The 27,999-nt window shown below is 39.1% G+C and overlaps 2 protein-coding genes across 2 annotated transcripts in view; one reads left to right on the forward strand and one right to left on the reverse strand.

Moving 5' to 3' along the window:
* The window catches only part of LOC118426288 (UPF0454 protein C12orf49 homolog), a gene marked incomplete in the record, with an annotated part of 8,951 nt that extends 6,095 nt beyond the window's left edge, over positions 1–2,856 (reverse strand). The window contains 2 exon segments of the mRNA XM_035835589.1: positions 1,011–1,179; positions 2,718–2,856. Coding sequence (XP_035691482.1) covers positions 1,011–1,179; positions 2,718–2,810 — 262 coding nt within the window.
* A 159-nt stretch (positions 2,857–3,015) lies between these two features.
* On the forward strand, positions 3,016–27,996 carry LOC118426282 (RING finger and transmembrane domain-containing protein 2-like). Its single transcript, XM_035835580.1, has 8 exons — positions 3,016–3,109; positions 3,422–3,930; positions 4,966–5,042; positions 5,978–6,078; positions 14,350–14,503; positions 16,505–16,654; positions 21,031–21,096; positions 27,862–27,996. The coding sequence occupies exons 2-8, from the start codon at positions 3,471–3,473 to the stop codon at positions 27,979–27,981; spliced, it is 1,128 nt and encodes a 375-aa protein (XP_035691473.1). The 5' UTR covers positions 3,016–3,109; positions 3,422–3,470; the 3' UTR covers positions 27,982–27,996.
* The last annotated feature ends 3 nt before the right edge of the window (positions 27,997–27,999 follow it).

The following is a 27,999-nucleotide window of genomic DNA, read 5'->3' on the forward strand; positions in this document are numbered from 1 at the left end:
ACAGAAGACGGCTGCTTTTCTCTAGACAGAACTGGCTCACAAACCTAGTTGTACATGGCTTTTATCATTCCCTCCTAACTGTTGCTTTAAATATTATGTAACAAGTAAAGTAGCATGCCTTAACTAAGTGTCCAATTCAGCTGCCATGTATTTTAGAGTTTAACAATCGAATCAAACAAGGAGGTTAAAATATTCATAACATTATGTTTAGCATAACGGGCCACTGCACTGTAATTTGTGACCACCACGCAAAATGAGGACCACTACGCTAATTTTCAACATTTACTTGTTGAACGATGCAAATCAAATATGAAAAATGATGATATGCCACTCCAAACTGACAAAGAAATCCTTCAAATTACATGTGATGTTAACAGAGTTAACTTAAGTCACCTCATAGGTACTAGTAGTAGTACCCTTACATTAATGCCAACTTTTTAAGTACATTTTCAAAATCTCACAGTGGAAGGGTCAAGATCCTCCACCACACCGCCCCTCAGATTGGTCGCTTTGCCCTTACAATTATGCTAAAATAAAATCCTGGCCAGAACCTTGGAAGTAACCCATTACAGTGCCCGAAATACTTTTTTTAGCCAGGTTGTCCCAGTGGCAACCTGAGTCAAAAGCCAGGTTGCGCCATCAACATTTCAGGTTGCCCCGCTTTCAAGTTGTTACTTTCAAATCAGCAACTTATCCATTATCTTTCTTCCAGTTATATGTAACTATGTAATATGTTTTATGTTATCGAAAAATATTAAAAAATACAATAGGCGATACGTCCAACCTCTGCAAGACAGGGAACAACGGACGCTAAACTGGACAGTTCAAGTGAGTGAGTGTGCTTATGCACGTAGGTGGGGGAAAAGCAGTGTTCCAACTGCAAAATTTAAGGTTGCGCAGTGTGCAACCTGGGTTTAAAATTAAGTTGCGCCAAGCAAATTGTGGTTGCATTTTCAAGTGGGTATTTCCAGCACTGCATTATCATAACATGACCATTGATGGCAACTCACCCCGTTCATCCGCGATGACTTCCTTCCCCTGTACGGAGTTTCTGCAGTTGGTGTCGGTCTTGTTGGCGAGATTCCGCGCCTGGAACCTCGGCTTCCAGCTGATCTTCCTCCGGAAGTCGAACTCGGGAGGCTTGTAGTCTCCGGTGTCCTTCACAACAGACTGCTCCGACTGGTGGATAAAGATGGAAAAATGTTTCATTAGATTTTCATCAGGCTTTTAGCTAGGACTTTATAATTAATAGGGAGTCCAAACTTATTTGTGAGTCGTGGTAAGTGACTATTGTACTAGGGGGGTCTGGGGGAGTTTTTGATGATTTTAAGTTAAAACAGTGCATTCTAAGGTATCCAAAGAGGCAAAAATACTGTTACAGATGTCACAGTAGAAGACTGTGACCACAGATGACCTGGTAGCATCCCTGGTCAATCATAATTTCATGCTTGTCAGAGGATTTTCTCCCCAGTATAGGGCGTCCAGGGGCATCAAATTTCTTGTTATTCTAAGAGAAGTGCGTCTAGATGACGCAATGACGCATGCCTTGCTAAAAGCCTGATTTTCATTGTGTATTTATTTTCCCGAAACAATCATTTTAAGTTTTATGGAATAGAACTGTCTGGCGAGAGATAGAAAAATGTTTCATTAGTTTCATTTTCTGAACAATCTTTTAAAGTTGATCTGTGACGGTAGTCAACAATCCTTTATAGTTTTATAGAATAGAACTGAACAAGAAAGCAATACTGGCAGGGGGGTACAGTATCAATTAGGGGGAGATTTGGACACAAAATGCTTAAAATTTATGCCGTTTATGAATTAATAAATCTATGGAGTAGTGAACAAAGCCTAATGCCCTGGGAATAATAACGCTATCAATTTCTTTTTTAATTATGACTCAACTACATCATTACAGATCCCTGGAGTTACTGTCTGAACTTTTCAGGTAAGTGAATTCTGTCAATGACCAATGACGAACAATATTTATCCATTTATTGATTATTCATCTCAAAACGGGTGGGTAGCCCCTACAACTTTCTACGCTGATTATCATTTATGACAGCGTATTTTCACTACCTCTGGCTTTGCTCAAGGAGGTTATATTATATATAGAGAGATATCACCTTCTTACTCTTCTCCATGTGGCTACAATGTAATTATTTTTGATAAGAATCATCAAAAAGCAGACAAGCATCTTTTAAAATAGATGCAATAGACTAGAAATGGCAAATGTTCTCTACAACATAAACCTGTACATACTTAACAATCTGGTGAAAGTTATTACAAAATCACGAATATGATCTTGATATTGTAATAACCATTGTGACCCACTGTATCATTATCATGCATGACATCACAGGACGGGTAGCAACGTTTGTATAATTTGTCCCATGAATACATCTCTTATCTTAACATCCTAATTATCCATTGGAACTACTTCAAAAGTTATTCTAGTCGTCACAGGAACAAAGACGAATTAACATAACATAAAACATACCTCACTAGTGCTTACATAGTACAATATAGCAACAATTCACGTCTATATTGTTGTGTTTTGATGTAATACTCAACACTTCTCACCACATAACACAACCAAAACACAACAACAGAGGTGTCGTCACACAAGCATGCGTAACATCTTTTGTCCAAAGCTGTGTTTTTACGGACAAGCAAGCGACTTTTAATGACATAACTACGATCTTGAGTGTTTTCTGTACCTGTTTGAAGACAGAGACGAGGAAATAGAGAAGAGAAGCGCCCAAAACCAGAGCCAGGAACCAGCGCCTTCGGAAAATCCGCCGTGAAATCATGGGAATATGGTGGGAGTATAATCTGTGTGGACTGCTCCAAATTTTACAGGGGTCAATATTAACTTTATTATGTTAAAATATGATAGTTTTTCATAATACTTCACAATTGTTCTAAATCCATCATTAAATTCTATTTTTCAGACGTTTGTGTGTTTATACTCCTTTTTAATCTCAATTATGCGATATGTTATAAAAATTAATGAACATATTTTCCCCTCTAACAGAATAGACTGTTCCGAAACGCCGGTCTGTGATTGGCGCAGACGCTCTGACTTCACTTTCAAGATGGCGGGTTTCAGGTAAGTCCACACCCTTTTTTATCCGGAAAATTGGCACATATGGCAAAGATTAACCCCCTTTCATGGAACTTGACGTCTAATTTTGTGGAAGCACGTTTTAGAGCACATCTTCAGGGATCTTTTGATGCCGGTGAAGGGAAATGTTACCCTCGTTTTGAGGAGAATTCAAGTTGTAAACAAAAGGGAAAGTTTCGCAATACGTGTCCTGACACGGGGTGTCCTTTCACTGCGCATTTTCCCAGAAATTATCGTCTGAAATGTCCTGTATCCTACCCCTCTTCCTCGCTAACATGTTAACCTCCACCATTCCAGTTGATGAGGAGGCACGGACGATACTTGAACGCTACAAATCCTATGCACGATGGCAGAGAGCCGATCTAGGCGTGGCTCAGCCAGCAATAACAATGGTGCTACTACAGCAAGGGGCCGGCTAGGCGCACTCTCTCCTAATGTCTTAAGCCAGGCCGTGGACACCTTAAGGACCGACCCGTCTCTAAGGAACGAGGTGGCTTCCCTCCTGAGAGAGATAGCGCCCCAGATTTCCCAACGCGCGGGTCAGAGCGGTACAGTGAGGGCCCCGCTAGCTGGGTTTACAGATGGAGATATAGACCACAGGACAGGTGATGCGGCCACGCCCTATGAAGAGGAGACCGTGACACTGGATATGCCTGAAGGAACACCTCGGAGGGATGCTGAGGAACCTCAGGAGCAACAAGAAGAAGCCGCAGGCCCGCCTATAAGGAGATGGCTGGGCTGGATGGAGAAAAGTGTGCCTTTTGTAGCCCTCTTGCTGGTCAAGATCCTCTATGCACATAGATTAGGTAGGCAGTTTTCTTCTTGCACCGTCTGTCGTAAAATGCCTAACTGAACATTGCTTAACTCCGCAGGTTTTTATATATTCATGTGTAGGAGGATGCCATTGGATGGTGCGGCCAGCGTGACGAGAATAACAAAATCATCTTCTCCGGGTTGTTTTCGGATTGTGGCATGCAGGTTATGCATATTCAGTGCGCATGCTTCTTAAAAAATGATGCATGGGGGAACGGGCTACATGTTGGAAAAATCAATTGGATTTACTGAGTTTCTGGTCGTTTTAATTGATGGAATATGTGGGCAGCTATGGATGGAGTCATCAATTAAAGTGGACATATCTCGGAATAAATCACATCAATTCAGGACAAGCTGTATTGAATTTGAAACGGAATCATGCATTTGAAAAAAATTAGCAATGGAGACATAGAGAGGTGGCCATTTATCAACTGGCATATGATTCTATGAATCCATAAAACAGAATATATAGACTCAGAAAAACATCTGCCATTTTTCCCACACTGTTCTTACATACGTGTCACACCGGTATATGTTTGCATTTCAATTCTTTGAATTCGTCCTGCTAGTTGATTTTTGGAACAGCAAGATTGCTTAAAGGCTGGCATTCAAATTCTTGATTTAATTATATAAGATACAATGTATACATACAGTACAATGTGTGTCATACATAGGCAAAATTGCTTTGGCTTAGAAGTTAGAATATCAATAGATATAGCTTACAAACATACAATTTGTAGCATAGAGTAGAGTTTAATACACATAATACCATTTTTATAACACCAGTATAGACTGTCTTAATAGTTAAGCAATCCACATAACATCTTTGTAAAGGGCATTTCCTAATGTTTATCTCACTAACATGGCATTTAAAAATCATTTTGGAATCTATATTAGCAAACATGAAGCTTACTAACCATTTGACTGGAGCGTTATTCATGTCATGAAAGGTAATAAATGAGGGAAGAGAAATACGTATCATTCGTACAGGTTGGATGTTTCAACTCAGTTCCTTTTTTCTATTCCAGGTATTTGTATCCTCTTGGGTCTGTTTGGAACCTTTATACACACTAATGCAACCATCAAGAGCCAAGTAGCACTGAAGGTAAAGATCATAATTTTTTTTTTACATGTTCATGTATATAAGATGTTTCCTAATTGACAGTTTTGTTGATATCTACTTAATGAATATCAAATTCTATTGTTGACATCTCTACAAATATCACATCACTATCAGGCAAGGCAAGGCATCATCTAAAAGAAATAATGAATTGTGAATTTTGATAATGTTCATAATGTTTTAGAGGTTGTCCTACTATCATGGTTTGCTGTACTACTATGTTTTGTTTTCATGTCTATTGCACATTTTAATTTGCAATTCATAAATACAAAAAAGCATCTGAAAAATTAGGTCATTGACCTTCACAGACATTTATTTTTTTTAAATGATAAGACGAGAGGACAGGGAAGAAAAGGTGGACACTGTCCAGGGCTCAAAATTCATTTTTTGGATTAGGTGCACTGGTGCACCCAGCTTAAAAAATTGGGTGCACCAAAAAATTTTGGGGTGCACCACTTAAATTTCAGTAATACCGGCGCGGTAACCTAATAATAAAACTCAGTTACAAGCTATCAAATTATCAAACAAGTACCATGACAGACATTTTTATTATCTTTCTAACACTTAGATGTCAAGAATATGATGTATACTACAGGGTAGTATACTTTGATATCTTTACAAACATAAAGCTAAGAAAATATTTGGGTGCATAACTTCAATTTTGGGTGCACATGCACCCAGTATTTCGAGCCCTGCTATCTATCCAGCCCCTTACATTGTGTACCAACTAATGGTTCAGACTTTCTCTTGATCACTCTGTTCACATGTGGATCTCCCTCTGTGTTTTTTAGAGAATCAACTACAGATAGAATTGGTGCGGCTTTGAATGACAAATGAATTGTCAAAGTGCAATTTAAACTGTCTTATACAATATATATACTATATTACTAAGTTATGATAATAATAATTATTTCTTGCAGGAGAGAAGATCAGTGAAGATGCTGCTATGGCTGGTCTTGTTCCTGACAGCCAACATTGTTCTCATCTACTATGTGTTTGAAGAGGAGAAACTCCAGAACAGGTGAGAAACAGAACAGTTCTTTACAGTAGTATATATACAGGGCTCGTGACTGCGACTAGATTTGGTCGCAATGCGACCGTAATTTTAATAATGCGCCTATTCTTTAAATGCTGGTCGCACGGCGCGCCAACAAAAAAATGAGCAACGCCCTTATTTTCCCCCGAAAACTTCGCTCAAAGTTCAAAATTCGCCGATTTCGGCCTTCACCGAGCCGCCATTTTGATTCTAACTCAAGTCTCGCGCAAGTCTCGCAGTAACTCACATCTCGCGAATCGCGAGAGTCGCACCCCATTGGCCATTTCGGCGTGACGTAGCTCGCCCGGCCGCCATTATTGGTGGAATATCTGATATCCCCGCTGTGATCGCGGGAAAAATCACGCAGGAGAGCTTCAAAAGCGTGTAACTTTGACGAAAACTCATCGAATGCCTAAAGTCCTTGGTGATAAGTACATGTATAGAATTCTTTTGGAGGTTTTTTCTGCTTGTTTGTCGGTGGAATGCGGGAAAAACAACAGCTAATGCGACGATGACAAACTGGGGAGGGGGGCTGTGTCGGCACTGAAGTCGTAGAAAATGTTGAACGGAGGTCGCGATTTTTTCACGGTTCCTTCAGATATTACTTTTGTTGCAGTCTTTATTTTCAAAAGACCGATAAATAGATGTTGTTTGTTGGGAAAAGTTCGATTGATTTGCCCTTCGAACACATCTTTTCTGCTACATTTTTTCAACTGAAAATATGAATTGTTTGTACACAGATTTTTCTATATAAGTTAACACTGATGTTACAGGCTACAAGTAAAACCTCTAATTTTCCAGTGCATCTATTTTCAGCTATGTTCTTAACAAAGTAGAAGAGATACAAAAGAAATACAAGATGTACCTGACAGTCCTGGCTACACTTTCTCCTCTGTTGGTTTGCAGATTTTCTTGCAGACTTCTTTAGTTTGTTGTTGTTGTATATGTAACAGTCAAGTTTCACCTTTAGCAGTAAGGTTAATTTACTCTTCCTGATTGTGTGTATTAACTTATGAAACATTATAAAAATCATATATTGTAAGGAATCAGTGTTGTATTACTTGAAAGTGATCTCATTTATTCTCTTGTTTCTTGTTTGGTTACTGGGTAACTATATATAATATATAACACCCCTAATTAATTCTTTAAGCCATACCCACCTCTAGTCAAAAACATTGATTACCGGTATTGGAGTAATATTTTGTATGGCTTGAGACGTTTGCTTGTGCTCCCAACCTTTCATAGTGGTGCTCCTAACTTTTTGCTGGCGCTCCTAAGTTTTAGGAGTTAGGAGCGCCATGCTCCTAGGTCAAAAAGTTAGTCTGGAGCCCTGATATATAGTAGTAGTAGATTCATTCCTCAAGCTACCAACATCTTGCACACTGCAGTCTTCCCTCAGAAAGACATCTGGAGCCGCATAGTTCAAGTTTTGAACTTTTATTCAGCCTGTCGGTTCTGTACAGTAGTGTAAAAGTCCCCAAATGCCACCTACATTTGCAGGTAAAGTAGCCTGACTAAAATCGCGCTCCTAGCGGCCGGCCTTTCACTGTTGCCACCCTAGGAGGGGGTCATTAACCCCAGCCAGCGAGAGATCTGTGTAAACACAGGCTACAAATAAAGCTGCGATTTTGCAGGTGAAATTACAATATTCTCAATATTGTGCATGTGAAAGTGCAGTTGTGCAGGTGAAATTGTAGCTGTGCTTCCTCAAATGAATGTGACAAAAAATTGCATATTTAGGGTGTGAGTGGTGTTCAGCACCAGGGACAGGCATGTTTGACTGTTTCTGGGTGGTGTTCAGCACCAGGGACAGGCATGTTTGTGTGTGGATGGTGTTCAGCACCAAGGACAGGTGTGTTTGTGTGTGGATGGTGTTCAGCACCAAGGACAGGTGCGTTTGTGTGTGGATGGTGTTCAGCACCAAGGACTGGTGTGTTTGTGTGTGGATGGTGTTCAGCACCAAGGACAGGTGCGTTTGTGTGTGGATGGTGTTCAGCACCAAGGACAGGTCTGTATGGGTGTTGTTCAGCTTTAGTGACAGTAGTGTTTACCTGTGTTTGGACAGGTGTGTGGATGGTGTTCAGCATCTGCGCAAGGTGCTTTTACAGAAATTGACATTGGAAAGATGTCTTATTCAACTCGATAAGTGTGTTGGACTCTTCTATATGCAAAAGGCTTGTCCCGTGGTCCTATGATAAAACTAGCCCATGACACATGCCACTAGTTACCCCAAATACATTTTAGTGTACATTTGTACCTTGCTACACGCACAGTTTTAGGCAGTTTTTTGTATCTGTATCTATATAGCCAATATAAGAGCTCTTCAGTGAAACACACATCATGATTTCATCATGGCCTCTTGCTGAGTCTTTTGCTGAGGACCAAGAAAATGCGTTGATGTGGCATCGCTTGTACCAACGCTCATGTGGTATTCTCTACTTCTTAATGTTAGCCCAACTCATCAGGGAATCTCTCCGACCAGCCATTTGGCTCGTTAGCAAACCAAGGAAAACCCTATGGGGACTTGGATGAGTCATTCGGGGCGACCTCTGACCTCCTGTCTGGTCGGTTTCCATCAATTATTCAGTGATTGGCCAGCAGCCAACCAATCGGAAAGGAGATTTTGCCAATACAACTGTCACTTGACGCTAGCTGTTACATACACGTCTGTCTCCCCTCATACAATAACAACAGCGACCTGTCAGCTAAGCAAAGAGTTATGGCCTTCAAGTCAGATATCTTCTGCCAGGCTACTATACGAATTATAGTCGAAATAATGTCAATTTTTCTAAAATGTAGAGATATCCGGAAATATTGATGTATATGATTATCATTTGAAATTGATTCAAACTGAAAGTATCGCACAAAACATACTGCAATATGCTTGTTTATGCAAAGGGTTATGAGCTTCAAATTAGATATCTTCTGCCAGGCTACTTTCCAAACCATACCTGAAATAATGTCCATTTGGCTAAATGTAGGAATATCTGGAAATATTGATATATATGTCGATGTAGGTTAGACATCCAGGTAATACCTAAACCTTACCTAGTAACATCCTCATCCAGGTAATAAGATATGCCAAAAAGCAGTCACTCAAGCAACTGGATATTGTTTTGGAAACGGTCAAGACGTTTCACCTAACATCCACTAGATTTCGTCAGTGACATACACGTATATGATTATCATTTGAAATTGATTCAAACTGAAAGCGGTATGCTAAACATTTTGCAATATGTTGATGCAAAGAATTATGAGCTTCAAATCAGATATATTCTGCCAGGCTACTATATGAACTAGTCTATAGTTGAAATAATGTCAATTTGACTAAATGTAGGGATATCTGGAAATATTGATGTTTATATGATTATCATGTGAAATTGATTCACACTGAAAGCGGCGCACTAAACATGCCGCAATATGTTGATTGTGACCTGAAGGGCCATGTTATTGCTGTTATATTTGTGCCAGGGGTGCCGTCCGGGGCAGTGTATAATCAGGTTAACAGCAAGTGGATTCATACGAAACCTGCCAATGCCAGTGACAAATCAACTGTTTAGCCGTGATTTGGGTCATAATTTCCACGGAGGTGCAGTAAGAAAGACCGATAGTCATTCTCGGTTAGGGCAGAATTGATAATATTGCAGTTAATATGAGAAGCGCGATTGTGCCGGACACAAAACATTTCAAACCCTCGGGGATAGCTTTCAGACGATCTATCAGGAGATTTGATAACATCATTTGGAAAAATGTGCAGACTTCTGCCGCTACTGTCACTTCTAATTTGCTTTAAGAACATGTACATGGAGGATAGAAGCATTCTGTCTGTCATGCTATTTGTAAATACTATTATCGATGGAAATTGTTATTCTCTTGGTTTTATTTTCTTGTTTTGCTAGAATCATAATATTATGATTCATAACATTATGATTCTAGCAAAACAAGAAAATAAAACATTTATGATGATAAGAAATGAGATCTAAATCCAGACGCATTTCCTATCTTCTATGTACAAAATACAATTATTGATCGTTATGATTCAGTCTTGTACAATGTAAACACTGTAAATGTTAGTTATTTTTATTGTGCCAGACAATGGAATCGCATGATATAAGTAAAAACAAATTAACAAGAATTACAAAAGATTAATACCTCTGTCTAAAAGTTAACCATAACAGAATTTTTAGTTTTCATTTCTAGCAGTTTCAATTTGGCCTAATTCTAAACACTAAAAAATGATTTGGAACAGGAAATAGATATTTTGTGAATTTGAAAGATTGGGTACATATTGCCCTTTTGTGCTCCCAAAATTGGAGCTATGCACCTTAATTTCGCCATGGTTTCTCCGGTACACCTAGATATCTATGTTTGTTTGTTTTATTTGGGTCTCCATTAGTGATATGTAGGGTTACGTAAGTATATCTATCTACAGTTTGTATCAAGGTGTGATTTTTGAAAGCTAAGAATTGGTTTTACTAAAAATCGACTTGATTTTATGCTGTGCACCTCTGTGCAGATTTCTAGGTCATAGGTGAACCAGACCTATTCCCCAAAGTGAAAGTGAAGCCCTGGTGATTGAGGGAACTAGTGAAAGTGATACCAGTAAAGCCTGGCCATTAAACATTGGCCAATGTTGATGATGCAGAGATTCTGGTGCAGGCAGACCAGGGCTCAAAATCCCACCTGCATATGGAGGTTAGTGCAGGTAGAATTGGAGCTGTGCAGGTATTTCTGGTGTCTACCTGCACCTAACCTGCACTGATCCATGTACTGGGTTTTATACATAAATGTCCTATGAATGATGTACAGATGCAGGTGTATGTGTTATTAGCTGCAATGACTGTTACCACATATAAAGTGTAAAAGAAAAAAATAGCAATGGTTCCCGAACAATTTTAGATCAATCCATACTTCATAAATTCATAGCAGTGCAGGTAAAATTTGTCTGGTGCAGGTAATGTTACCTGCACCAGTACATGTATGCAGAAAACGTATTTCGAGCCCTGCAGACATTAACGGACTGTTTTCCCGGCACTAATCCGGATTGAGAAGTATTTAGCTGAAGGTGACTTATCGTTCCCCAGTCCCAGTTTGAGGTCAATCCCAGCTAGAGCTGTTCAGGCTGATAATTCTGAAGCTTCTGTGGCACATGGACATTTTCAGTAGCAAAATTTGTTGTTTAGAGACGATTCAGTACGTCTTAAACCATCTTTTTACAGTTAGTTTCTGTGGTTCATGGACATTTTTAAGAAACAGTGTGGCAAAAATTCTTATTTACATCTTAAATTGTAATTTTACAGACGTGTTTTAAAAAAAACGTTTTTTTTTACAGTTGATGTACTTGTATTGAATTGTTCTGCCAGTTCATTCTAGTAACACTGATGGGTGTCTTTCAAAATATCCGGAAGTAAATCTCCGATTTTTATCCAGTAAGTACAGATTCAATTGCCAAAAATGAAGTAATAAATTGAAAAATGAATGAAATTCTTAAGGATACAAATGTACATAAATGTGTTTTTTTTAATATTTTTCTATGCTTTTGCTCAGACTAAAATATCATATGGCAGGAACATGAGCTCTGGATAACTGTTTGTGTTGATAATATGGCTCACTCACACACAGTCAAACTTCCTTAGCTTAATACACCTGTTTATATACTATGACTGTACTTCTCCATTTATGTCTATGATAGCTACATGCAACTCTGTTGGTTATAAATCTGTAGATCTACAACTAGGAATCCACCTCAAGCTACATGTACAAATGTATATCTACCATTAGTTTAAGTTACAGAGATTTGCAGAGTCCTTTCCTAATTCATTTATTCTATTCCCTACCCATACGAGCGACCGGATCATAATTGCCTGGACTATGATGCGATCTGTGTGACACTGTGTGTTTAAAGCTGTAAGCTGTTGTATATTTCTCATTGTCCACCCAAACTAAGCTTCAATTACACAGTGTCATTACATACCTGATGACAGGGTGTCAGCCAAAGGTGATGTAACAGGGCTCAAAACACTTCTTTCTACATACCTGCTCAGGTGCAGGTAACATTGGAAATTACCTGTACCAGTCAGAATCTAGGAAGTATTGATCATACTAGAATCTGTTCAGAAACCAGTGCTATTTTTTCTTTTGTGCTTCATAGGTGGTAACAGTCAATGCAGCTTGTAAAAATACACATCGTTCAAACATGTATATACAAACCCAGTACATGGACCAGTGCAGGTTAAGGTACAAGTAGACATCGAAAATACCTGCACAGCTCCAATTTTACCTGCACTAACCTGCATATGCAGGTGGTATTTTGAGCCCTGTGTAATGTCCCCATGTAATATCTCTGTGTGTGGCGATTATTTTTTATCTGTTTGTTCGGAGATTGCCTGGGCCTCGCTCATAATATAATGATGCTCTGGTAATAATGCCTTGATCGAGTATTATCAACAGAAAGGTAACACAGTTCAGGGCTTCAATTTCATTATTGGAAATATGTGCATATGGGAACGGTAAAACTTCAGGTGCATAGAAAAATATTTAGGTGTACTAAGAAAGAATGCAAAAAAGGAATCTGCTATCTTTTCTAGCATGAAAATCAAGAATGCTGTGTGCTAGTGGGAAATAGTACCTAAATGCATATTATGTATCCATGCACAAATGTCTACGTACATCCACAGTTAGAAACACGTACATGCACAGCTCCAATTTTGGGTCTACAAAAAGGCATATGCATCCAGTATTGTTGACTTAGCTACGACAGTTTGGTTTTGTACATTACAAAAATGTACGTATAGTATATATACAGTTGAAGTATGATTCAGTACCAGTCTGCAGTTTTAATGTTTCTCATCGTGCCAAAATAGCCAAAATGTGAAGGGGGGTGAATAATTTTGCATGCAACTGTATATTATACAGACTGTGTGTGTCGAACAAATTTATCTCAAGTAGCTATTTCAGAATGAGATAACGATGTATACACGAAAAGTTGGTTCAAGCATCAGTGACAGCCGATGCTAGACTATGTGTTAATAGCATATCCTCCAATATTCATTTTCAGTGTGTATATAGGAAGATCTGGATATTTGCAGTACTTTTACAGAGGGTCAGAGTCAGTATGTGGGTCACGTATCCCTTTTGTGTGACTAACGCTGCAGTAGTGAATCATACCCGAGGCTTATGTTAAACACAGCCATGTTCGCTTGCTGGTCTATTTGAACCTGAATCATACCTAGTGGGGTATTGTATTTAACAGACGTGCATGTACACGTAATGTATGGTACTGACACCTGTTAATCTGGTGTTAATTGCTGTTTCTGACATCATCCAAAAGATTCTTATATGAGCAGATGTTATGATACAAAATTTATGTATTGAATATTTGTCATTTTTCTTGTGTAGATGGTGATTGTAACATATCACGTATTGGAAAAACACATATCATAAGTTTGGAAAATAGAATAAGCTTTTCTATTTTAACCTGTTGCTGTGTGGTAATGTACAACGTACTGTACCATTTCTACATATCAATCAGTGCAAAATGCTGTTCTTGTCAATGACATGAGCAATTTACTAGTGCTGAAATTTCATGAAAACATCTTTCTGTTGCTGCACTTATCAAGCAAAAACAGGAAATTGAGTCTTTGATTCATTTCTGTTGGAAGCAGGTCTGGCTAAATGCCATGATTGTAAATCCATCAGCAGAGCTAGTATGGGGAGTATGTGTAGGGAATTAAGTCATAACTTACACCCAAACAATTTCTGTTCTCTGGAGTGATGTTGCTGTAAAATTAGATAGATTTTCTGAATGCCAAGTGTCATTCAAAATCCCAAACAAACAGTGTATTTTATACTTTGTTGCTAAACAATTAATTTTCTTGGTTGTCAGAAATTTTAGAATAAAACTTACACAAAGGGACAAGTTTAACTTACAGGTCACGTAAAGTACCCTTACATGATCAGTCGCATGACAGGATTTCAACCCAGGGTTTGGAGAAAAACACCCCGCAGTTACTCTACACAAAGCCATACTAATTTGATGTAGTAGTAGTAGTAGTAATAGTATCCATTTTTGATTACTGCTGCTTGGGTCCCTGACACAGGGGTAGGCAGCAGTCAGCTAGTCTTCACACCACGCTTTCATACGGCTCTGTCCAGTGGGTCCACCCATTAGGCCGCACACCTTGATGTCTCTCCTAACACACTCCATCCAAGTTTCTCTATGTAGGCCTAACGTTATCCCACATTTGTGTGTTCCAGTCTGATCCTGATGCAGCCCAACTTTGACTGGGTGGACTTCTGGACGCTGCTGTGGGTGGTGGGCATGACGGACTTCGTGATCAAGTTCATGAGCATGGCTGTCAAGTGCCTTATAGTGCTGCTGCCCAGGGGGATCATGCACTTCAAGAGAAGGGTGAGCTTTCTTTCCGAGTGTTTTTCTTTTCTTTTTCAGTCATTGTGGCGAATCATCATCTTTGTGTGAAGATTTGCATATTGTAATTGAAAAGAGGCTTCACATTTTTTCGTAACTATCAAGAGCTAAATTGTCAAAATTGCCATCTTTCAAAAGTTTGAGATGAAAAGGGCTTAAAATGTCCAATTTAGGACTGCAGCTCTTTCTAGTAGCATATTCAGTGATGTCCTGTATTACAAGTGGTGAATTTAATACATAGACTGCATCACACATAAACCCTACAGACATATATGTATGTCCAGCACAAAGTGCAAATTTTAAGATGAAATTCGATGATGAATAACAGAGATTCATTCAACTGGATGTGTTCATAAATATAGAATACAACACGGTGTATTCCGTATCACCCGAGGTATCAGCCTGACCGCGGGTCGGATCGCCCGACGGCCGAAGGCCGGAGGGTGATCCGACCTGCGGGAGGTCTGAGACCGAGGGTGATGCGGAATACACCGTGTTGTATTTTATTTATGTCATACCCACCTGAGAAAACCCATGTTTTGATGCAAAATGCACCAGAAGTTGAACAAATTTGGTGCCCTTGAACCAAAAGTGTTGCAACAGCAATGTTCCAACGTCCGAATCAGGTATTCGAACTTTCGATGGCGCCGTACTCGGCCCACTCGAAACAGTTTGATTTACTCAAATGGAGCCTGTGTGATAAGCCCGGGCCGTATGGAAATTTATCAGCCGGTCCGGGACACCCATATCGAACGTTTTCGCGTCACAGGTATGACATAAATGGTCATACGCTTCAGGAACCACCCAAACCTCTCCTCATTGACTGAGGAAAGGCTCACAGTAGATGCTACATGTACTGCAGTCTCTGATGAAAGGTATTGGATGTTGGGTAAAACATCTGACTGTTTCCAAGATCCATCCAGTTGCTTTAGTGAATCGTCTTGCATCATCTTGTAATCTTACCTAGATGTCCAACTTGGATGTGTCTTATGATCATGAATCTAATACTGATACTAACACTGTTCTCATCTCCTACAGGGTAAATACTACATGTTTGTGGAGCATCTAGCCCAGTCCTACCCAGTCTCACCCCCATGTTGTACTAACAGTGTTCTCTCTCCCTAACCCTGTAGGGTAAATACTACATGTTTGTGGAGCATCTAGCCCAGTCCTACCACAGTCTCACCCCCATGTTGTACTAACAGTGTTCTCTCTCTCTCTCTCCCTAACCCTATAGGGTAAATACTACATGTTTGTGGAGCATCTAGCCCAGTCCTACCGCAGTCTCACCCCCATGTTGTACTAACAGTGTTCTCTCTCTCTCTCTCCCTAACCCTGTAGGGTAAATACTACATGTTTGTGGAGCATCTAGCCCAGTACTACCGCAGCCTCACCCCCATGTTGTACTAACAGTGTTCTCTCTCTCTCTCTCTCCCTAACCCTGTAGGGTAAATACTACATGTTTGTGGAGCATCTAGCCCAGTCCTACCGCAGTCTCACCCCCATGTTGTACTAACAGTGTTCTCTCTCTCTCTCTCTCTCTCTAACCCTGTAGGGTAAGTACTACATGTTTGTGGAGCATCTAGCCCAGTCCTACCGCAGTCTCACCCCCATGTTGTACTAACAGTGTTCTCTCTCTCTCTCTCTCTCTCTAACCCTGTAGGGTAAGTACTACATGTTTGTGGAGCATCTAGCCCAGTCCTACCGCAGTCTCACCCCCATGTTGTACTAACAGTGTTCTCTCTCTCTCTCTCTCCCTAACCCTGTAGGGTAAGTACTACATGTTTGTGGAGCATCTAGCCCAGTCCTACCCAGTCTCACCCCCATGTTGTACTAACCGTGTTCTCTCTCTCTCTCTCCCAAACCCTATAGGGTAAATACTACATGTTTGTGGAGCATCTACATGTAGCCCAGTCCTACCCAGTCTCACCCCCATGTTGTACTAACAGTGTTCTCTCTCTCTCTCTCTCCCTAACCCTGCAGGGTAAGTACTACATGTTTGTGGAGCATCTAGCGCAGTCCTACCGCAGTCTCACCCCGATGCCGGTCTGGTACAAGTTTCTCTCCGACAGCGACCACTCGGGAGGACCTGTCCTTGCCTTCCTCCTCACAGCAAGCTACTTTGTACTCAAGGTATGTCATTGTAGTAGTAGTAGTATTCATTATTTGATTAAACTGCCGATGGGATCCCTGACACAGGGGTAGGCAGTAGTCGGCTAGTCCTCACACTGCTCTTTCATGTGGCTCTGCCCTGCGGGTTCACCCCTGTTAGACCGCACACCTTGATGTTCCTCCTAACACATTCCATCTGGACAGGATTTTCTTGGCCTACCTGATCCCTGTTGCCTGACAATTTCAATTTGGTAATGGTGTTGATGCAGTCACTAAGATCTTTTAACATGTCCGAAATCAAGTTGTTGATAAGAGAATTTCAAAATAAACTATACTCAACTGCAAGTTCAAGGTGAAAACAGTCTGAGGGAAAGAATGTACCTTGGTACACATAGTTTTTGGGAGTGGATGAAGTCAGATTCGAGTCTTCCCCCAGCGGTCTGTTTTCATCGCGCTCGATGCTATCCAAGCAGAGTTGGCAGAATCTTTACTTAAGATGTCTCCTAAACAAAAAAAATGAATGGTTTGGCCTTATCAATTAGGCATCATTTCAAAATGAATCATTACCAATAGAGAAATGATGGGGGTTACGGTCAATGAATCAGACCCTTCCTCTTCTATTCCCATCTAGATATCTTTTCCCAGATTTTCTATTCTAGAGTTGAGTATATAGTGTGTTTCACTATTGAATATGAGACAAATAGTTCAGATTTTCAGTGTCATCAGCGATAAACATGATTTTCTTTGTAAGTAGGCCAAAACTGTTTCTCAAACCATGCCAGAACCAGAGAATGTGCTAGAGTGGCCCGAGTTTCTCCCGCTAGCTCTGATTGATTTAGCCTTCCTAATTCATCAAGATCGTCGTGTAAGACATCTCTGTACATCTCTGAACCAACAAAATGCATTGGACTGGCCTTAACATTTAGGCATCTTTCAAAATGAATCATTACCAATTGAGAAAAGATATCAATGAATAAGAACTTTTGCCTTTCTTTCCTTTCACAAATTTTCTGCTCCAGAATTTGATTTCAATGCATAATGTGTATGTTGAGTATGAGACAAATATTTCAGATTGTTAGTGTCAGCGATAAACATGATTTTCTTAATACTGAGCCCAAAACAGGTTTTTAAACCATGCGAGAACCATAGAACTCGACTAGAGTGGCCCAAGGTTTCCCCGCTAGCTCCGATTGATTTAGCCTTCCTAATTCATCAAGATTGTCGCGTAAGACATCTCTGAACTAACAAAATTCATTGGACTGGCCTTAACAATTAGGCATTGTTTCAAAATGAATCATTACCAATTGAGAAAAGATATCAATGAATAAGAACTTTGATTTGTCTTTCTTTCCTTTCACAGATTTTCTGCTCTAAAATTCAATTTCAATGCATAATGTGTTCCAATGTTTAATATGAGACAAATATTTCAGATTGTTAGTGTTAGCGATAAACATAAAATTTTGCTTAATAACCCCAAGCTGTTTCTCAAACAGAGAATGTGCTTGAGTGGCCCAAGTTTTCCCCGCTAGCTCGGATTGATTTAGCCTTCCTAATTCATCAAGATCGTCGTGTAAGACATCTCTGTACAGCTCTGAACCAACAAAATGCATTGGACTGGCCTTATTCATTAGGCATTGTTTCAAGATGAATCATTACCAAGAGACAAAAGATGTCAATGAATTAGAACTTTTGCCTTTCTTTCCTTTCACAGATTTTCTGTTCTGAATTCGATTTCAATGCATGTTCCGTGTTCCAAATTTCCAATTTTGAATATGAGACAAAATAATATTTCAGATTTTTAGTGTCAGCGATAAACATGATTTTCTTAATAATGAGACCAAAACAGGTTTTTAAACCATGCGAGAACCATAGAACTCGACTAGAGTGGCCCAAGTTTTCCTCGCTAGCTCGGATTGATTTAGCCTTCCTAATTCATCAAGATGATGGTGTAAGATCCGTGGGCCGTGGCTATGAATATATAATGGGATGAGCCGACATGCTTGTACCAGATAAAGAATTAATTGGTGCATGTGTTTGGGTCGACTTGATGGGCTGAATCAACTGTGGAACGATGGTTTAGTTCCTGAATTATCCATAATGCAGGGAGCATGGAGGATGTAGGAAAGACATCTTTTATGTGTGTTGGTTCTTTTTTGGTTTCTGCAAAATTGATAATAAAATGTGTGGAAAAATGAGAAAGTTTCAGCTTCTAGATTATTTGTGGAATGACAAACATAAATGGTGGTAGTCTTTCTTACTTTCTTTTGCATTGGTTCTGTTCTGTTTTGCTAAAGGTGATTGAAAAGATATTGAAAATCAATGAAATGAATTAATTTTAGATGAACAATGATTATTAGCATTTGAAGTATGGTTCTCATATGAATGACATTAGTTGAATATAAGATAAAAACTAGGTTATAGGTAGTCTGTTCTTTTGGACATTTGGACATTTACCTGTTTTGCTGAAAAAAATAAGAAAGAAAATTGAGAAAGACGTTTCAAGAAAGAATGATGTTACATTAAAACAACCCATTCACACATCATAACAAGTGGGAATCCATTTGTAAAGCACACTAGTCAGTATGATCAGATAACAGATAAGTATGTCATGCATGTCTATGAAGGTTAGACATCCAGGCACAAAATGTACTGCAGTACGTAATACAATTTGAATCAAGTAACTGCAGATGAATTTTCTGAAGATTTGACCGTTTTAGAGACCACTCACTGCCTTACAGTGGTGACTTAGAATGAAAAAGCATTCATTCTGAACCAGTTAAGACAAGATATACACATGTTAGTATAGGATATAGGAGAATTCTTTTTCACAACCAGTAGCTGCTTATGATTCGATGTCTCTGTGAAGCTCTGAGGAAGGTGTCTGAGAGACATTGAAACGTACATTTGTAAGCCAAGTAAGTACCTACTGGTTGAGAATTATTCTATATCCTATATTATACCAACCTGATGAAATTATTTTCGGAAGATGTATGTATGTTGATGGAAACAGAAGTGACAATGTTAGATGTTACAGCACTTACATGCAGAACTGCAGGCTCATGTGATACAGCAGAGCTATGAAATGTTGGTTATTACCATGAAATTATCTTCTGGCATGTCAGAAATCATTTTGTGGCTAAAAGGAGCTCTAGTATTTGTGCTATGACTGCTATTTAGAATGTGTTTGATAATAGCTTTGTCAAGGTAATTTTGCTCATGATTATCATGTAATGAAAAATTAGTAGCCTGCTTTTCACATTTTCCTTGTTGCATTGTCTTATAAAAGATTGCTGCATTTCTATGGTACAAAATGAATTTACTGGTAAAGATTTGACAAGGCCACATGACTAAATGTCAATTATATGTCCATCAGATACAGAACTCTGTGTAATAACCAATTATCTTACTTGTACAGTATATAGTGAGACACATTTTCAAAATTGGATAGAGCAACCTGGTAGATTGTTAATCTTATCAGGGTTCTAGCCAGGATTTTATTTGAGCGTAGTGGGAATGGCATGGTAGCGAAGCAACTATTCAGGAGATTGGTGTGGAAGGGGGGTCTTGGTCCTTCCATGGTGAGATTTGAAGCTGTAGAGTTAAAAGTTAGGATTTTGGGGTCAGTTTTGAGTGGCATATCATCTTTTTTCATTGTTCAGACATTGATTAGTCATTGTTGAACAAGCAAATGACAGCAAAGCACCACTACACTAGTTAAAAATTAGCGCAGTGGCCCTTATTTTAGCATAGGGGTCACAAATATATGCGCAGTGGCCCACTATGCTAAAATGCACTAGCTAGAACCCTGACTTTAAGTTATGTAACACAAAATACAACAAAATGTAGGTCAACGAACTACATACATTTTCTAAAGAGTTGGATGTTTCAGATCGTTTATTATATTATTGCACTAGATTCCCTTTGATCTATTATTGTAAAAAAAAGAATTGCGGAGATCTTAAAATCAGTTTGACCTAATGGCAATAAGATTTTTAAAAATCTCCATACAAAATGATAAATCATCTTACACATTTTTGGAAAAGTAGGGCATTTTTTGATGTTCCATATTTTATTTTGTTACTTCTGGGAAGGAGTATTGTGGTTGGTCATGTGTGTACATTTGTAGCTATAAATTAGTATAATCATGGTTATAGTCAAAATCCCTTTTCTGTATTTTGGCCGGTCGGTCTCTATTTACATGTGTAAGATGACACATGACGTTGTCATTTTTTACACCTTAGCTGTTTGATATTGGTAATTTAATATTTCAGAAAATACATGTTGTACCCTTTTCTTCATGGCATTGTGGAACAGGTACATGTAGTTGTTACTGTTGACTTTTGTGGGTCAAGCAGATGTTGGGTTCTGTGTTGTCTAATGTTTTGTTTTGTTTGCAGACGTTGGGGCTGTGGAACAAAGCGAAGCAGGTCCGACAAGCGTGGCTGAAGGTGGTGCGAGACACGGTGAGAGTTTTGTTTCCCTGCTTATTCATTATTCATGCCACACGTCTCGCCTCACGCCACTGTGCTACTGTAAATGCAGAAATGTTCGTGGTGGTCTTATGTTTGCAGTTTTTGTGTTGTCGTAAACTTAAAACCACCGCAAACATTTTCTGTGGCAGTAAGAGACTACGGTGAATGGTGCTACCGCAAAACTTATGTAAAACCACCGCGAACAGTTCTTTTTTCCGCTACCGCGAAATTAAATCCCCGCAAACTTAAATGCATTTACAGTAGCCTCAGGCATGATGAAGCTCGACTCACGCCACTGTGCTACTGTAAACGGAGAAATTTTCCCGTTGTTTCACTTTGCAAATTTACTGCAAACTTAAAATCACCGCAAGCATTTTTTGTATGGCCATAAGAGATGTATACAGTGCATGGTGCTACCACGAACATAATACCACTGCGAACAGTCCTTTTTCCTGCTGTTGCGAAATTAAATCCCTGCATTTAAAAATGCATTTACAGTAGTCTCAGTCATAATGGAGCTGCCTCTATCCGCTAGACACATGGGGGATACTGGTTGTCAGGTACATGGAACAAGGAGTATCATTTCGTAAAACTATTATGTTCCACCTACATGTATATCTACAGTCGATTTTATCAGCTCCTTCGGCGGTCTTTTTGGGACAGTTTTGACTAATATTTTTTTGGCTGAACCAACAACAGAGCATCAGAGCCCTTTTCTTATTCTGGAGATAAAGTCGCGCTGTTTGTTTTCAGATTGAGAATGATAGACTAAGTGTGTAATTGGAAGATGAAGACAGAGCCTGAGGGGAATTCTGTACCTTATTGGTACACACAGTTTCGGGAGTGGACAGAGCCATGTAGGTATTCTTACCAGCAGTTTTTATCTTGATTAACCTCTTGCTAAATTTTGTTTACTAAAGTCTAAAGATAACGTGGAAACATTCAGTGACACACATCCTTTGTTGACCAGAATGAATACAGATAATGCAGCAATTACTGAGTATTGGTTTCTTTTCTAAAAAAAAAAACATTAAAAGGCTCTTTTAGTCAATCATCTGTGTATGACTGAGTGTCAAAAATCACTGTTTGAATGGTTGAGACCAAACTGCTGACTTCCTGAGTAAACCCGGGTCACGACTACCAGGACTGTGTGGGTGGAGGTGGATTCAGCTCCATCTGTGGGATGGATGTCAAATATCTCCCTCTCCTTTCTGTTTGCACTTTAAAGGATGAGACTGCATGGAAAGTATGAAGCTCACTCACATGCAATGTTTGATTATACTGCTGCTGGGATCCCTGACGCAGGGGTAGGCAGCAGTCGGCTAGTCTTCACAACCGATCCCCAAAACACATTCTGTTCAAGCCACCAGTCATTCTGACTTCATTCACTTTTTAGTTTCAGAAAAAATAACATGCTAAGTCTGAGGAGAAAGTCTAAAAACTTGAATCTGACTACCTCCACTCACTGAAACTGTGTATTAAGGTCCAGACTTTTCCTTTAGACACTGTTTTGACAGTTGTATGTATTTCAATCAGATTCCAGTTTAGTATCAGTTGTTGTCTTGAACCAAAAAATCAAATTGATATGGCCTATACTACTACAACTATTAAACATGATAAAGATGTCATCATCGAAACTAAGCTTATAAGCAAAAAGCAACATCAATCCTGTTCATTAGAAAATGCTGAAGAATTGTTGTGAGTTATTGAAAATTGAATATTATATTTCACTGCAATATCAGGCCCAAATTCTAATTGCAAATGAAGTAAAACAGTGGTAAAAGACAAATGTAATACAGAGTTGTATAGGTAACAAAGAAGTAAAATTAAATATACATTGTATACTATATGAATTAAAAGGGAAAGGATATCAGCTCTAAGCTATTGGATTACTTCTTCAACTTTCTGATGAAATTTTACTTCAAAATTGTGGGAGAAGCCAGGATATACTGTAAATGCACCTAAGTTTGCAGGTATTTAATTATGCGATAGCGGGAAAAAGGACTGTTCGCGGTGGTTAAACTTTTAAGTTCGCGGTAGCACCATGCACTGTAGTCAATTATTGCCATGGAAAATTGTTCGCGATGGTTTTAAGTTCGCAGTTTATTTGGCAACGCGAAAATCGCGAATATAAAACCACTGCAAAATTTTCTGCATTTACAGTAAATGTATGTGGCCAGAGTAACCTGCCTGTAAACCCCGTAACCTGCACACGGTGCAGTTTTGGCTCATTAATTCCAGGCCCTTGGAGAAGGCTTTATTGACTGAGCATGACCAACAAACAAAATGAATATATTATCCATTAAAATTTTCAGAAGAGGAATTGTTAAAAGAAGTCTTAGAATAGCAATAACTTTATTGCAAGATACACACATGTATAACCAAAGGCTTAAACAAAGCAAAACAGTGGTATACTTCACAAAGAAGGAAAACAAAATATCATAATAATATATATACATGTAGATAGATTAAGGGGGAAATGACATCTACTCTAATTTGTCTATTTCATCAGTAGCTGAAATTATTTGAATGCCTGAGAAGCCAGGATTCAAATCAACATGGTCTTGTAAAACCCCCTAACCTGCACACGGTGCAGTTTTGGCTCATTAATTCCAGCCCCTTGGAGAAGGCTTTATTGACTGCACCACAGCTAGCTGTTATATGCAGATTCAGGAGCGCTGCTACAGTTATCTCCCCGTCACAGGAGTCGCGTGCGGCACGCTTCGCCGTTGTTTTTCTCTCGTGCACATCTCACAACAATTTCCCCGGTGGATTGGCACGGCAGACTCAGGGCAGTTCTCTGGTCACCGTCATACTAAAAAGTGTCGTAAAAATCTGTCCTTTTTTTATGTAATCTCACATCATGGAGCCAGTATATCTTTATTGAAAATTTGGCGTGAAAATTGTCTGAAGGCCTAAGTCATAATTATGTTTTGGTTCCAGTAACATACTGTGAACTGGGGAAAACAACAGCAAAGCATGATACAACATGATACAAATACAGTTAAAGAGTTAGAAGTATTTTGTTGCTTTTGTTACTTCTGTAAAGGAAAATTTTTCGAATTTTGAACCCTCTCTCTGCTGCTTAACCCCATAACCAAAAGAGATTTGATAACAAGTGGCTTCCTTAGCAGACTGCAGGTTAAACATGTATTTTATCCCTTTATTACTCAATAGATATACTTACACTAACCCTCAAGGGGAGTCACAAACATTACCGTAAAATGACAGAGAATATCCTATTTCAGATGGATTTAAATATTATAACATGTACAATGTGCTCCTACAAAATGATATTACAGCATATCATTCTAAAGTTTATAATCATCTGTTTTATTCTTATTTGTCAAATTACCTTACTTGAATGTAATCCTACAAAGCATAAAAAGGTGTCAAGACGTTATGTATAATTAAGAATCATGGCTTTCTCTTAAGACAGGCTTAAGGAGTTGTTGGCACAGAAGGAAACCTGCTTTCCCTCCTTAAGATGATTTTGTAGTCGTTCCGGGCATATCAAGTTTCACCACCACCTTGAGGATAGTAAAAGCGTACTCAGGTCTGCAGAGGATCATGTTTCATGGCTCGTCCGACGGTTTCTATTTCGTACCGTCCATAAAAGAAAATGTGGTTCCCGCGGGGAGCGGAGAGAATTCTCAGATGGGTTATTGGAAATCTCATTATTCTCCACAGATAGTACAAGTGGGCCGTGCCAATTCTGTTGGTTGCGTCTAGGTTCAAAATGAAAAAAAAATGTTAAGCTATAGACGAATATAATGATAATATTTGCAGGGATAAACAAGTCCACTAGCCCTATTGTCCAGGGCAAGTGAAAGTGCTGTTCGGGCAAGTGCATGTCCTACCCCACTTGTCCGATCGGGCAAGTAAGATTTTTCCATTGATTTTAGTGCAATTTTGATACTTGTTACTTTTTACAGTCATGACATCAAGCAATTGTCTACAGAGAATTCCATTGCTAGAAGTGAAAATGCATATACTAGTAACAGTGACATTTGAATTTTGGGCAAGTGAAAAATTGGTTCGGGCAAGTACATTTTTTATGTGCTTGCCCAATAGGACAAGTGGATTTTAGAAAACTTGTTCAACCCTGCATGTGTTTTGTATACTTCACAAAGAGGGAAAATAAAATATTAGATAAATCAAAGGGAAATGAATCTATTCTAATATTAGTCTACTTTAAATATTTGAAGGGTTTGATTTCTTTTCCGTATGCAATGGGAGATGAATTTGAGCTTTATTGTTCTCTGTTCAAAAGAAAAATGCTTAGCTTTAAAGATTTGATTTTGTATTTGAACATTTTTTTACCTGGATGTCTAACCTTCATAAACATGCGTTTCTGGAATGAATACAGTCAAAGTCAAGTTTCTCTCCCAGCTCACTGTTTTCCTCCTGACCTGTAATTACTGTACCGGTTCTATTTTTTGCTGTGAACCAAAACGACGGCTTGGTGTAGCCTGAAATAAACGTAGTGCCTTTATGGAGCCGAACGTGTGCTTCAAAGCACTAGGGATGATTCCTGCCCATCTGTAGAGGTTAGGAAGATAAGAAACACAAGACTTCAAACCCAGGAAATCAAGACTTAAGTGAGGAGTATTGATTACAGGGGATGGGCTCAAAATACCTAATTTTCTTCCACCTGAAAATAATTTGCTTGAACCACTGTGGCAGGGCTCAACACATCTTTTGTTCTCCTACCTGAAATTATGCCAAAATTTTTATCAACAGTTACTACTCCAAAAATTATTATCTATGAAACCTAGCTTGCAATGTCCCAAGATGATAATGCTTAGAACAAAAAGAAATATTTTAAAATTGAAAATTTGCAGCTACGTATATATATTGATATCCATATAGGAATTATAAGCTGTGCTGACAGCAATTTTGACTAGAATGTAAATGGGTAGTTGAGAACATCAGTCCTTGGATTTTTCAATGAGCAGTTTATACAATCTGATCTGAGTAAATAATGTAGGGAATGGACCATGGCTTGGATGTTTGCAACTTTGGGTTATTTCAAATTACAAATTATTGAATCGACAACAATGTCATGTAGTATAAAGTATCACAGGCAACAGAAACAGGCATTTGTATCCCTGGTATTTATTCCCTTATTGGGTCACATATGCGAGTATTGGTAAAGGTTTCCACCTGAATCCTGCAATCGTTTGCGTTGCTTTCATTTGCGGTGGTTTTTAAGTTCGCGGTGAAGTGGCCACCGCAAAAACCGCAAACATAAAACTGCTGCAAACGTTTCTGCATTTTACAGTATTTAGTCCCCTAATGGGTCACATATGCGAGTATTGGTAAAGGTTTCCATGTGAATCCCACGATCGTGTATCTCCGAGGGGAATCGAGATTTATGTGTTTAATGTTCTCTCATGGCACATCTCCGCATCAGGCTGGATTCTTCAGCTCTATTGATTTTTCTCTGGACTTATTCATTCGGCACTTGAGATGGCTCAACCTGGTGGATTCTTCTGCTGCAGGTTCTAGCCAGTGCATTTTAGCATAGTGGCCCACTACGCTATGATTTGCAACCACTACACTAAAATGAGGACCACCATGCTAATTTTCAACTAGCGTAGTGGTACTTTGCTATCATTTACTTGCTGAAAAATGTCTAATTACATATGAAAAATGATGATATGCCACTCCAAACTGACCAAAAAGTCCTTCAAATTACATGTGATGTTAACAGGTTTACAGTAAGTCCCCTTACAGGTACATGTACCCTTATCATGCCAACGTTTTACTCTACATTTTCAAAATCTCACCATGGAAGGGCCAAGACCCCCCTTCCCACCATCCCCCTAATTTGTTGTTCACTACCTTGCCATTACCACAGTACTACAGTAACGCTAAAATAAAGTCCTGGCTAGAACCCAGTTCTTTATTGATTTTTCTCTGGACTTATTCATTCTGCACTTGAGATGACTCAACAGGTGCCGTAAATTTCCCCCTCCCCCGCGTTCGGGAGCGCCGATTCGCACGTCGGCGATGACTTTGGAAGGGAGAAATACGTCCGGACAAATGGAAATGGACAGGCGGAGATGCGTGGTACATTTGCAGTCCCAGATTTGCAGGCTGTCACGATGACTGCCGAGATAGAGGACAGAATTTATGTGGATGTTTTTTTCTGAAGTACAAGTACGAACCAGCTGCATACAAATGAGGAAGAAAATATCAGTCTGAGTAGATATTACATGTACCTCTTAATTAATGATTTTAAGGATTTAAAGGAAAGATTTGGTTGGTTACTTGATTAATTGCTTGCTTTTTTATTTATCTTGTTCTTTGTTTCTTTCGGAACAATTTATGGTTCATTAGTTGATAGTATACTCGGTTTCGATATTTACTTTCTATTATAAACTATATTTTTGTGAAATATGGTATTTTCATATATTAATCAAATACTGGATACTGCTAACTTTTTGCATATTATGTAATTTCAAACATGTATGATTGTAAGTGAAATATATTTTAGCCTCAAGGCTTTCAGGTTGCAAGCAAATAAACCATTCATTCATTCAACCAGTGTTTCTAGTGTATTGAATTGTTCTGCCAGTTCATTCTGAAGAAAAGTGATGGATGTCAATTGAAACGTCCAGAAGTAAATCTACAGCTTTTTTTCCACTTGTAGAGATTGATTTGTACTTGAATATTGACTACCTGGATGTCTAACCTTCATAAACGCATTCATCCATTCACTCATTCATTCAATCGTTCCCTCCTTCCCAGAACTACGGCCAGCCGGCGTCTCAGGATCAGGTGGTGGCAGCAGGGAACGTGTGCGCCATCTGCCAGGAGGACTTCAAGGGACCCATCTCACTACAGTGCAAGGTGAGGGCAACGTCTTAAGACAAAAGTGAAAGTGAA

Source organism: Branchiostoma floridae, chromosome 11, assembly GCF_000003815.2.
Source record: "Branchiostoma floridae strain S238N-H82 chromosome 11, Bfl_VNyyK, whole genome shotgun sequence".
Lineage (NCBI taxonomy): Eukaryota > Metazoa > Chordata > Leptocardii > Amphioxiformes > Branchiostomatidae > Branchiostoma > Branchiostoma floridae.